Source organism: Otolemur garnettii, unplaced genomic scaffold, assembly GCF_000181295.1.
Source record: "Otolemur garnettii isolate 467f Iridium unplaced genomic scaffold, OtoGar3 scaffold00037, whole genome shotgun sequence".
Classification (NCBI taxonomy): Eukaryota; Metazoa; Chordata; class Mammalia; order Primates; family Galagidae; genus Otolemur; species Otolemur garnettii.
Window position 1 is genome coordinate 5,223,082 of NW_003852432.1, and position 12,395 is coordinate 5,235,476.

The 12,395-nt window shown below is 36.4% G+C and overlaps 1 protein-coding gene across 1 annotated transcript in view; it reads right to left on the bottom strand.

Annotated features, from left to right (window-relative positions):
- Positions 1-313: 313 nt before the first annotated feature.
- The window catches only part of ASB15 (ankyrin repeat and SOCS box containing 15), a 27,665-nt gene continuing 15,583 nt past the window's right edge, over positions 314-12,395 (bottom strand). The window contains exons 7-10 of the mRNA XM_012805128.2: positions 10,998-11,169; positions 8,287-8,857; positions 7,604-7,757; positions 314-489 (exon numbers count right to left, since the gene is read on the bottom strand). Of these exons, the coding sequence (XP_012660582.1) occupies positions 317-489; positions 7,604-7,757; positions 8,287-8,857; positions 10,998-11,169 (1,070 nt within the window). The 3' untranslated portion in view covers positions 314-316. The remainder of the gene's footprint in view (positions 490-7,603; positions 7,758-8,286; positions 8,858-10,997; positions 11,170-12,395) is intronic.

Here is a 12,395-nt window from a genome sequence, read left to right on the forward strand (position 1 = left end):
GGTTTGAGAAAGTGGTTATTCACTTTTTAAACACAGAATCCTGATCATGGATATTGTGGGAGCCACTTGATAGGGAGAGTTTGAAGGATTATAGCAGAAGAAGATAATTAATAGAAAGTCAAATATAAAATACCAACTATCCTTAAAAAATGTGAAAGTCTTTAAAGAAATAAATCCTGATGTTCCATGAGAACACTAAACCCACCTATGAAATTGTCAGTGGACTTAAACACACTTAATGATCCAAAATGATTCCAAGAAATTCTTTGAGGAAATCACATTTTAAAATATTTTTGAAAATATGTTTGAAAATAAGTTATGGCAATTTTAGCTCTTGTCCATAGAGATCATACTCCTTAAATAAGAGGTATCTTTGAATAGGTGGTGGTAGAGGAAGCTTCTTCATTGAGGCTGGCTGGCAGAGTCTCTGGAGTCCCATTAGTCTACGAATTTTTAACCGACACAAATGCTTTAATGAACAAGGATTCTCTAAAATGAATAGGGAAAACAAGCAAGCATTGAAAAAAAAATTAGTGGATTGACCTCTAAAGTACAGACTGTTTTAGAATAACATGAATAGTATGCTTCTGAAAAACATGTATGCACTTTTCAGTAACTAATTTTAAGTGAAATTTAAATTGCAATTAAGTATTTTAGACATTCCTCTAGAACAATGATTTTCAGCCTATGTGCCATGGCACACTGGGGTGCCATGAAAAGATCTCAGGTGTGCTGTGAAAAATATTAAACATCATTAATTAAATCAGTTTCAAAAGAAGTTCAAAGGACGGTATATTCTTTCTTTTTTTTTTTTTTTTTGCTCTTTTGTTATCAACATAACGTAAGTGTGCTGCAGAAGTTTAACTATAACTAAGTTCAAGTGTGACATGAGATAAAACAGGTTGAAAAACACTGCTCTAGAATGTAAACTCCATGAGAGCAGGGAGTTGGGCTCATAGTAGATAGACGTTCAACTAGAATTTGTTCAATGAAAGAGTAGACTTCCTTTAAGAAAGCCAACACTTGCATAACCTGTTTATTTTTTAGAACCATCATAGGAGCCAGTATGATGGCACACACCTCTAGTGCCCCAGCTACTCAGGCGGCTCAAGCAGGAGGATCACTTGAGCCTAGGAGTACTAGACTGTTGTGTGCTGTGATTGCTCCTACAAGTGGCCATTACACTCCAGCCTGTGCAATATGGGGTGGCCATAAAGTTCATGTGCAATTTAAAATGTAGATAACATAGTAAACAGAAAAAAAAAAAACAGCAAAAATAACTTTCTGATGAATAATTATCCAGGAAACATTGATGCAAGTGATTCCATCACATCTCTGAGTCAATTGGAAGTTTGTTTCCAGTGTCCAATAACAAAACGTTTCATATTTTCAAAAGAAATACTAATTTTATTTGAATATCTATAGTCAATCTTTACTTTCAATTCTTATTCTATCTATGTTGTAATTATAATACTGATACATTATACCAGCACTATGAACTAACGAAAGGGCAGCATAGCGCACAGGCTTGGATGTAGATTCTGGACTCAGTTGGTTTGGATGAAAATCCTCACTCAGCCCCTTAGTAACCGTGTGACCTTGGGCAAGTTACTTACCTCTGTGATTTTAGTATTCGCATCTGTGAAATGTGTATTACAGTGGTATTTACTGCCTACAGTCATGTGAAGATTAAACAAATTAAGTCATATAAAGTATTAGGAAAGTGCTTGGCACATTGTCACCATTAAATAAAGGTAACTATCATTCACTTCAATTAATAAATATGATCACATTTCCATTACGATTGATATTACAAGCATTCAAATTATCTTTTTAAAATTAAAACAATGTTTTCCAAGAATAATTAAGGCAACATTATTTATTTATTTATTTATTCATTTATTTAAGAGACAGAGTCTCACTATATTGCCCTTGGTAGAGTGCTGTGGCGTCACAGCTCATAACAACCTCCAGCTCTTGGGCTTAAGTGATTCTCTTGCCTCAGCCTCCCAAGTAGCTGAGACTGCAGGCACCTGCCACAATGCCTGGCTATTTTTTGTTGTTGTTGTTACAGTTGTCCTTGTTTAGCTGGCCTGGGCTGGGTTTGAACCCTCCAGCCTGGATGTATGTGGCTGGTGCTGTAACCACTGTGCTACAGGCACCAAGCCAAGGCAACATTATTATTACCAAAATAGGTAGGAAAAAAAAATTCACCTTTCAAAAAAATAGTATTTTATTTTTTTCCCCTAACAAAGACACTGTCATTCATGTACCTGGAGGAATTCTGACATCCAGTGGCTAACCACGCTCACAGCAATAAACTGGCTTCCAACCTGGTTGGCAATGTTGGAAACAACAAAAAACCTCCCGGTTTTATTCTTACTTGGATTGCCTTTCCAAGGTTATTAGAATTAGTGTTTCTTTTGCATATGGACAATTAATTCCCATTTAGAATCGAAATCTCTTCTTTCTATGTCAGGGAGTGCAGTGGTATCATAGAAAGGGCCTGTGTTTTGAAGTAAGACAGTCAAGGGTTCAAATCCTTGCCTGATCTATGTGTAAATTTGGGAAATCAATTTATCTAACCAAGCCTTTGAGTTTTTTCCTCATAATCTCCAAACTGTTTTAACTTTTTCATTGCAAAATAAAATACAGATAGAGAAACTACACACACGTATAGTTTTCTAAGTCACTACAAGTGATTAGGTGACCATGTTTAGTTATCTCCAAGGTCCAAGGTCATAAAACTGAACACTGGCAGACATCCTAGAATTTCCTCAACAATCCACCCAATCTTCACCCCTTCCTTCCCCCATAAGTAACTATTTAATACATTCTGACTTGTATGCCAATCACTTCCTTCAGTGTTTCATTATCTAAGGGCACTATCCCTATGTTATACTATTTTTTTTTATTTTTTAATTTTTTTTAAGAGAGAGTCTCACTATGTTGCCCTCGGTGGAGTGCTATGACGTCATAGCTCACAGCAACCTCAAACCCCTGGGCTTAAGCCATTCTTTTGCCTCAGCCTCCCAAGTATCTGGGACTACAGTGCCCACCACAATGCCCAGCTATTTTTTTGTTGCAGTTGTTTAGCTGGCCCAGGCCGGGTTCGAACCTGCCACCCTTAGTGTATGTGGCTGGTGCCATAACCACTGTGCTACAGGTGACGAGCCCCTGTGTTAAACTATTGTCAACATTTCTTTGAAAATTTTGACATATTCTTTAAATATTTTTTAATCTGCAGGTTCTTCTCTTCATTTTCCATTTTTCCTTTCAATTCATTTTTGAAGAACCCGAATGTCTCATACTTTCCTAAAGCCTGAAGTTTACTAATTATATTTTTGTGGTACAGTTGCACTGTCTTCTCTGTTTTTTATAAATTGATAGTTGGATCCAGGGACTTGATCAGATTTAAGTGTGATTTCTCTGACAAACTGTAACTGGAGGCCACAGAATGTGATATTAGCAGTAGTTGATGTTAATAATTATATCCTTTAGTTTACTGGGGATAAACTGCAAATTTACTGGAGCTAAATCCTTGGGTTGTCAACTTACAGAGGTTCTGGGAACTACAAAATGGTGACATCTAATTACAGGTAGGTAATTTCTTTTACATTTATTCTTTGGAGTATTTTTATTAAGAGATGCTTTTGTTCATCTACTCTTTTGTTGCTAATGGCACAAATCATATACACAAGGCAGAATAATTGCTTAAATCTTTCTTTAACTCATTTTTCAGATAATAAATAGATTTTCTGTTGTTCCCTGTAGCTGACCAGTTCTCACCTTAGTATATTGAATAGGTTTCAACTCACTGAAATAATCATCCTATCGAATCTTAAACTGTCCCATCTTTGGCTCCTGAATTCTTTTGACATAATTCTTGAAGTATTTGACGTTTCTTCACTATTTGGTATCCAGATGTTTATCTTATACATTTCTTTCCCTAGGTATGAAATAATTTATTTCTCTGAAAAACCTTTGCTTCTTTTTGTATAAAATGCCACTTCCAGGCCAAAATCTGAGTCCTAGGGATGGTGATTGTGACTAGGTTCATCATTATCTCTAAGCCTTCTCTGGAGAGACATAGACAAATGCACAAGACTTAGCACAAATGTATCCACACATTTTCAAGGTAAATAGCTTGGGAGTTAGTATTAACACTTCTAGTTTGAATTGAGGACTGCAGGATTTTTCTTTAAGCTCTTTGTATTGCATCTATACTTTCTTCTACACTGAAAATCTCATGTCAAGGATATAAACAATGATATTGAAATATTCCTTAATTGTTCATTTATTGAATACATATAATTCTCAGAATAATAATATTAACGTTATGACAACATTGGTATCTTAAAATATTTGAAAATAAATATGTACTTTATTATCAAATATGACTTATTTTATTTACCAATATTTAAAAATACATAGTTGGGCCATATAGACTTTATCAAAGCATATAACCATTACATGTTACATTTTATTCCTTTCAAGTCTCATTTAAACTTTGTATTCTGTTTAATGCTAATTGTGTATAATACTAGTCCTTACGTTGTTATCTTTCCAATTATTGTGAGTTGTGTAAAGGTCACATCATAGTGAATCCTTCAGAAAACAGAGAAATGAGATTGCCTGAGTTCTCTCACGCTGACAGCGATTTGCCTGCATTGATAATTGAAGGTCAGTTTTGATCTGTATCCATCCTTGGTTCACATCCTCCTTCCATGGACAGTCTTAAATATGTTACTCTATCTTATTTTTGCATAAAGTATTGTTGGTAAAAGATTTAATAATAAGCATTTTTTCTCCCATAACTCACTTGTTCTTTTTGCCTATACACCCAAAGGATATAGTAATTTGTAACATGTAGTGTCAAACTTTCCTTTTTTATTACAGAAAATGTTTCTTAAAATTTAGATTTTTGGATTTGTTCCTTTTCACAGAATATTGTTACTCATATATTAACCCTCCACTTTCTGTCTTTAATATTTGTCACTATCCTTAAATTCCTTTTCTATATTGCTTCATTTCTTTTGATTTAAAAAATTTTCTCCCATTTCCTCCTTTATTTCTGTCAAGATATTATCTGCTATGCTACTACTTCTTATTTTCATTCTAGTTCAGTCTTCATATTTGAAATTAATTTCTTTCTTTTTATTTCTAATTCTTAGTTCTGTTACCTCATTTCTGAATTTTTCTAATTTCAATGCATGTTGCTTTTTCATGTCTTACATAATTTTTCTCACATCCTTTGGCTAAAGTTATTAAGTATTTTTAATTTTAGACATGATGCCAAGCATCTAACAAGCTTATTTCATTTTATTTATTTATTTATTTTTAGAGACAGTCTCATTTTGTCACCCTCAATAGAGTGCTGTGGCATCACAGCTCACAACAACCTCCAGCTCTTGGGCTTAGACGATTCTCTTGCCTCAGCCTCCTGAGTAGCTGGGACTACAGGTGCCCAACACAATGCCCAGCTATTTTTTTGTTGCAGTTTGGCTGGGGCTGGGTTCAAACTCGCCACCCGCAGGATATGGGGCCGGTGCCCTACCCCACTGAGCCACAGGCACCGCCCTATTTTTTTATTTTTTTTGAGTGAAACATAGTTTCACTTTGTGGTCCCTGGTAGAGTGCCATGGCATAATAGCTATAATAGCTCACAGCAATCTCAGACTCTTGGGCTCAAGAGATTCTCTTACCTCAGCCTCCCTAGTAGCTGGGATGAGAGGCACTCACCACAATACCCAGCTATTTTTAGAGGTGAGGTCTCGCTCTAGTTCAGGCTGGTCTCAAACTTGTGAGCTCAGGCCACCTGCCCGCCTCCCAGAGTGCTGGGATTATAGGCATGAAACGCCACGCCCAGCCTAGGTATTATTTCTTTAAATCCCCACAATATCCTTTTAAGGTAAATAAAATTCTAGCTCCATTTTGCAATGAAAAAATGTAGGTATAAAAAAGAATAAATAACTTGCTCAAAGTCACACATCTAGTATGACTATCTTGGTCTTTTTACAAGAAAAAGCCCTCCACCCTTTAGACAAGCAAAAATGGTAACAATAAATTGTTGCTTATTTCAGTGAAGATAGCCCTGAATTTTGTTTGTATTCTATAGCCCAGAAATTCTACTCTTAGGCATGGCTGCAACTATACCCCACCCATTTGGGGCTATTTGACCTTAGAACTCAATTTCTAGGCTCACAATGCTACATTATTTATTAGATTCTCTAAGATTCTAGTTATAGTTGCCACAAGTCTTTTTTATTATAGCACTCCTTGCAGAGGAGGCTAGTTTAAGCGTATCAAGAGTGCCACATTATTTAAATGTCATATAAAGTTCTTTGATGCTTTTTAAGGCTCCCTCCATGACACTAATGTCTAAGTAGTTTTCAAAAGTTTATTTTTCCAAACTTGTAGTTTGAAAGAGAAAAATCTCTCCAACAATTCTTTTCTAGTTTCTATGGCATTTGGAGTAATTTAAAATGTAACTTTCATGGAAACTTTTTAAATATATTCATTTTCTTTTTTTATTGAATTTTTAATTAAAATCATAACTGTATACATTTATGGGGTATAATGTGATGATTTGATATATCATGTGGAATACTTAAACTGATTAATATAACCATTACCTCACTGACTTGTTTTTTGTGGTAAGAGATTTAAAATTTACTCTTAGTCATTTTGAAATATCCCCTTGCATTGTGCACACTAGGTGTGACCCCACCAAATGCCCTTCTTCCTTCCACCAATTGCCCTCCCTCCTCTTCTCTCCTCCCCCTGACTAGGATGTTTATTGCAGCTCACTTCATAATTGTCAAATCATGAAAGCAACCCAAATGCCCATCAACCCATGAATGGATTAACATATTGTGGTATATGTATACATGGGATACTATTTAGCCATAAAAAAGATGGAGACTTTATATCTTTTATGTTTACCTGGATAGAGTTGAAACATATTCTTCTTAGTAAAGTATCTCAAGAATGGGGAAAAAAGTATCCATTGTACTCAATACTATTATGAAACCAATATATAAACATTTATATACTCATATGAAACATTTTCATAGTAACTAAGCTCATCTAGACAATACACAATGGATTGCCTATAAATACAAATCTTGGATGGTAAGATTTTATCAATAAAGACCTGAAAGAAATCGAAAAGGATAATTCTAATTCCTTCTCATTTATTCATTTACCCTATAAGTCTTGATAAAGTATGTGCTGCTTACTAGGCACTATGTAAAGTACTTTTTATGCTTTGAGAGCATAAAAAGAAAAAAACCCCAGATCCCTGCCTACATGGAGACTGCAGACTACATATTATGGATGTTAATTTTCAAAAAGTGAATTCTAGTCAGAATGTTAATATAGCTACACCATTACTCGTTATTGCAACTAAAGAGTTGGAAAATATCAAGAAAAACAACAAAAAAAATATGTCTTAGAACAGAGGTGGTGTGAAGGATGATTTAACAAACCCAGAGAATTCTGAAAATAAAGTAGCACTGAAAAAGTGTTAAAGAAGACATTAAGAAACTTCTCCCACATACATTTTTAATTAAAAAAATTGTAGGCAAAACTTGTTTCTTACCTAATATTTGGCGGATTTCTGGCCATTCTCTCTGTACTTCCAGCACTGACTTCAGTTTGGCACACAGAGGGACGTAATCCATGTAATCTATTAGAACTCGAATAACACTGCCGACCAAGTGCTTCATCCAAGGCACTGTGATAAACTCACAAAACTGAGAGGATTGAAACAATTTAATTAATAACACCAAAATATACCATGTATAAATAATTTTGTTATAAAAATTACTCTTTATTTTTCACAGAAAATAAGAGATCCCTCCTAGTAATGAATAACAATGAAAAATTAGTTGCTTGCTTGTTTCTGTGAAACTATCAGTCCTGAAGACATAAGCACATGCCCGGCTCTGGAATGACTGTCGTCAATATAACAGGAAGAGTCTGGCTCTGTTCCAGCCAGCCCTAACATTCCACCAAATAACTGTGACAAATTGCACACATTTTCATGATCTACATTCAGTTTTCAATTCAAGAAGAGTAAGCAACATCTTCTTGGTTTTTTTCTGTTTTCTTTTTGGCTAGCTTTATGCTTATATCCCCATATTACTATAAAGAAAAATTCAAGAATACAAAAACGTTTAAATTAGAGTTGATTTTTCTCTTCTTGTAACATCCCTAAAGCAGTGAAAGGTTACAGGAGTTATGAGAGTGGCCCAATATGAAGCAGAAAAGGATGTAGCTCACCGGGTTGTCTTTTATTACACAAGATGTCCATCCTGGCAGAACGTCTTCCTGTATCTCTGACCACACAAACGAATTACCAAAGATGTCCCCGTGAGTGCAGTCAAAGCACATTTCCGCATGGTAGCCATTATTCAGCAATAGTCTCAGCATCATTTCATCGTTTAGGGCATATTGAATGACACTGGGGAAACGAGTGTCATTCACGTGCATAAAATAACAATTGACATTAGCCCCGTGGGAGAGAAGCAGCCGGACAATTTCATGGTTATTGGCCCTCACTGCCACAAGGAGACAATTGAGGGGATCGAGGTTTGGGTCTGCCCCTGCAGCCAGAAGGACTTCCGTGCAACGGATGTCATTATTAGAAACGGCAAAATACAGCGCAGTCTTCCTGTCATCTTCATAGTTCTGGGAAATGTGATCAGCAAGGAGGGTATTGACGTCAAAGCCATTTTCAATGAGCAGTTCAAGGCACTGTGCGTTTTGTCCGTCTGCTGCTGAGTGAATTGGTGTTAGCCCACTTTTCCGAATTGCGTGTTTGGATGTTACTGGGATAAGATATCTCAGTGCGCTAAAAATAATAATAATAATTATAATAATAATAATGATAAGGAAAATCAAGAAATTGAATACATCAGTTCCCTTCCTAGGCAAGTGAAGGCAATTTGTTTAGCTTCCCTTAATTTCTGTAGATAATCTTATTCTGAAACACTTAACTTTTGTCCGTCAAGCTACTACTATTTAGTTTAGTGTGATTTAGTTCAGTTTTGATTTACTTTCCTATTCTAAATATTCCTGGGAAACATGCTGGATCTTATATGAATGGTCCTTGAATTTTGGATCATTCAGAAACACTCCCCATTTTTCAGTTCTTCTGTGGACAGTACAATTTTTACAAGAAACCACTGCTATGTTATACAAAAATCTAAAAGTAAGCCTTTCTGTTGCCCTAGAAGAATGCTTCAAAATTTTGACCATTAGAATCATGGAGTCATAGGATGTGACCTCAGATGTCATTTAGTCCAACAACTTCATTTAACTGAAGAACAATATGAAGTCTGGAGAGGTAAAATGACTTGTCTAAGGTCCCACAGTTAGAGGTAGAGCTGATTTAGAATTTAGTCCTCTTGATCTCTTGTTAATTATTCCCCTTTCACTGATTCCTAAGAAATCTGTTTTTGTTTTTAATTGTTGGAGAATCATTGAGGGTACAAAGAGCCAGGTTACATGGCTTGCATTTGCTGGATAAAGTCCCTTTAATAATAGTATCCCACCCCCAACAGGTATGTCACACACTGTGGCCTCCCACCCTCTTCCCTCCTTCCTTCTCTCCATGCCTTCATACCCCTTCCCCCCACCATGTACTGGCATCAATTATTCTCATAACAGAATACATTGGATTCTTGCTTCTCCATTCTTGTGATGCTTTATTAAGAAGAATGTATTTCAACTCCATTCAAATTAATATGAAAGATGTAAAGTCACCATCTTTTTTAGTGGCTGAATGGTATTTCATGGTATACATACACCACAGTTTATTAATCCATTCCCGGATTGGTGGGCATTTAAACCAAACAAGAACATTCACTGGGGGAAAGAATCCCCATTCAAGTTTTATAACATTGACCATGTACATCCTGTGTTTCCATATAACTTGCAATTGAACTATTAACCAAAAGAAGAGTCTTTATTAGTCCATCCATCTTACATCAGTTGAATTAAGATCACAGCTTATGTTTCTAAGAACATGTGATAAAAAGTTGTAAATTTCGCACTTGACTAACCAACTAGATATGCATGAGCGCCACAAGCAAGGATAACCTGATCTCTCGTGCCTAATTCGGGGCTATCATGTGTGAATTTATGAACACTGGGAGTAAATCCAGATAAACTTTAACTACATCGCCCTTAGCGTCACTAACACGTCATCGGCCACTTAGCCAATGTGGCCACTATAAACTGTCCATCCTAATTACTTCAAAGTTTTTCAGTTTATGACATATTCAATTGACTGCAACCTTCTACTCATGTTGGGTAGTTTAATATAGTGATTCTAGACTTCTATTGCTGTGTTCATTATGGCACATTTTGTGATTTAAAAATTGATCCAACTGTTTGGAATAAAGAAATCTAAACTCATAATGAAATTTTCTATTGAAGAATAGATTTGACATGATATAGTGGACATTATAATAATCTGGAGATGTTATGAAATAATTATAATAGTGATATCATCATTACAAATTTTAATCTTTTATCAAGGGCAACATTTTTAGAAACTCTAACTTTTTGTTGAACACTTTTTTAACATAAAGATACTCTTGGGTGGCTTGTGTAGAATTCTCATAACTTAATTCCTTTAAAAAATGTCTTTTTATTTTAGAATTACTATAAATTCATTTTGTGGAAGTTATAAGAATATGAAAAGAAGGAAGAAACTCCAATGAGTTTTAAGCATCTAACTATAAAACTTGTGAACATTTTTACTATTTCTTTTTGAATTTTTAGAGTATATTACATAGAGAGAGACTTGTGATTATACCATATATACAAATTTGCTTTTTTTTTTTTTGCAGTTTTTGGCCGGGTCTGGGTTTGAACCCACCACCTCCGGCATATGGAGCTGGCACCCTACTCCTTTGAGCCACAGGCGCCGCCCACAAATTTGCTTTTTTTAAGTTAAAATGATCATGGTGTGATTTATCACTCACAGATAATGTCCCTCGTAGGCAGCCCGGTGTATGGGAAGATGTCCTGCTCTGTTAGGCACGTTTCCGCTCCCTCCGTATTCCAGCAGGAGGGCAATGCAGTCGGGATTGCCACCTCCTGCCGCCTCAAACAGCACCGATGCCCCATCATCCGCCAAAGCAAACACATCGCCACCTGGCAGGATAAACGCGAGGCGTGATACTAACCGGCAGCCTTGTGAAGACAGTTGCCTTAAAAACAACCCGTTGTTTTCCTTTCTGGTTAGAACGTCAGAAGTACACAATTGAGAGCATCTATGTTCTTGATATTTTTGATAGACAGTTACTCAGCAGCCTTCATTTAATTAAAAAATCTTTTGGGTCACAAAAGCATGAGCGAAACTAGCAATTCCATTTTCATGAGTGGCAAATGCTTTCAGAAAAAGGCGTCACTAGACGTCTTTACTTAACAATGGTTAATGCTATTTCAATTCAACAAACATTTAATATTTATCGACTACCTTCTAGGTGCAAACAGTGTGTGGGACTCTGATTAGTAAGTCTGATTACCTTTAAGGAGCTTAGAGGGGGAAAGGAACAAACTACCACGACACAACACACACTGTATGACATTCACATGACTTAGGCTGGGAGGGATGGTGTTGAAGGCAGAGGTCTGTGTTTGAATTGTGGCTCTGCTTCATACTGTGAGAATTTGGGGCAAGCCATTTACATCTATGTTCCTCTATCTCTGCATCTCTAAACTGGAATAATACAGCTTATTTCACATGACTTATTTGATAATTAAATAAGTTTGCTCAGAAATGTTTGCTCTTTTCTCCATGGAGGATCCTTGTGGGATCTGTGGTTCTAGCCTTTATTGGCAGATGAGAAAACTGATGACCGGAGGTTCAACTAACCAGGCTGGGATCTCCCAGGAGCAGGTGGCCCCAACCAGTTTAGAAATGAGGTCTCTTAACTCCCGGTTATATAGTTGTGCAAAGCACTTGGAGGATATAAAGGGGGGCAATGTCACAATCAGTTGAAGAGAATTAGGAAAGGATCAGGGAGGTGGTATCTCAAGAAATTGACTTTGAATTGTGCTGGAAGGAAGGCAAAGATGTGACCAAAACCAAATAGAGGGGATTTCAGGTGTGTTTGGGAATATTGCTGGTCTATTGTGGCTGGAGTGCTAGATCCAGGATAGGCAGGCAGAGTAAATGATCAACCTGGGAAACCACTCCGGATGATGTTGGAGGGATTTTTTCAGTAGTTCACACTATTGTAGCTGACCTTTAGGGGAGGGACCATGTTGTAAGATGTAGCATAGATTCTCTGATGGGGAGAATGTTTAAAAAATGCTTGCACTGGTCCAGGAAGATGTCAGGGACCTGACGAGGATAAGCAGATGGACTGCCAAAA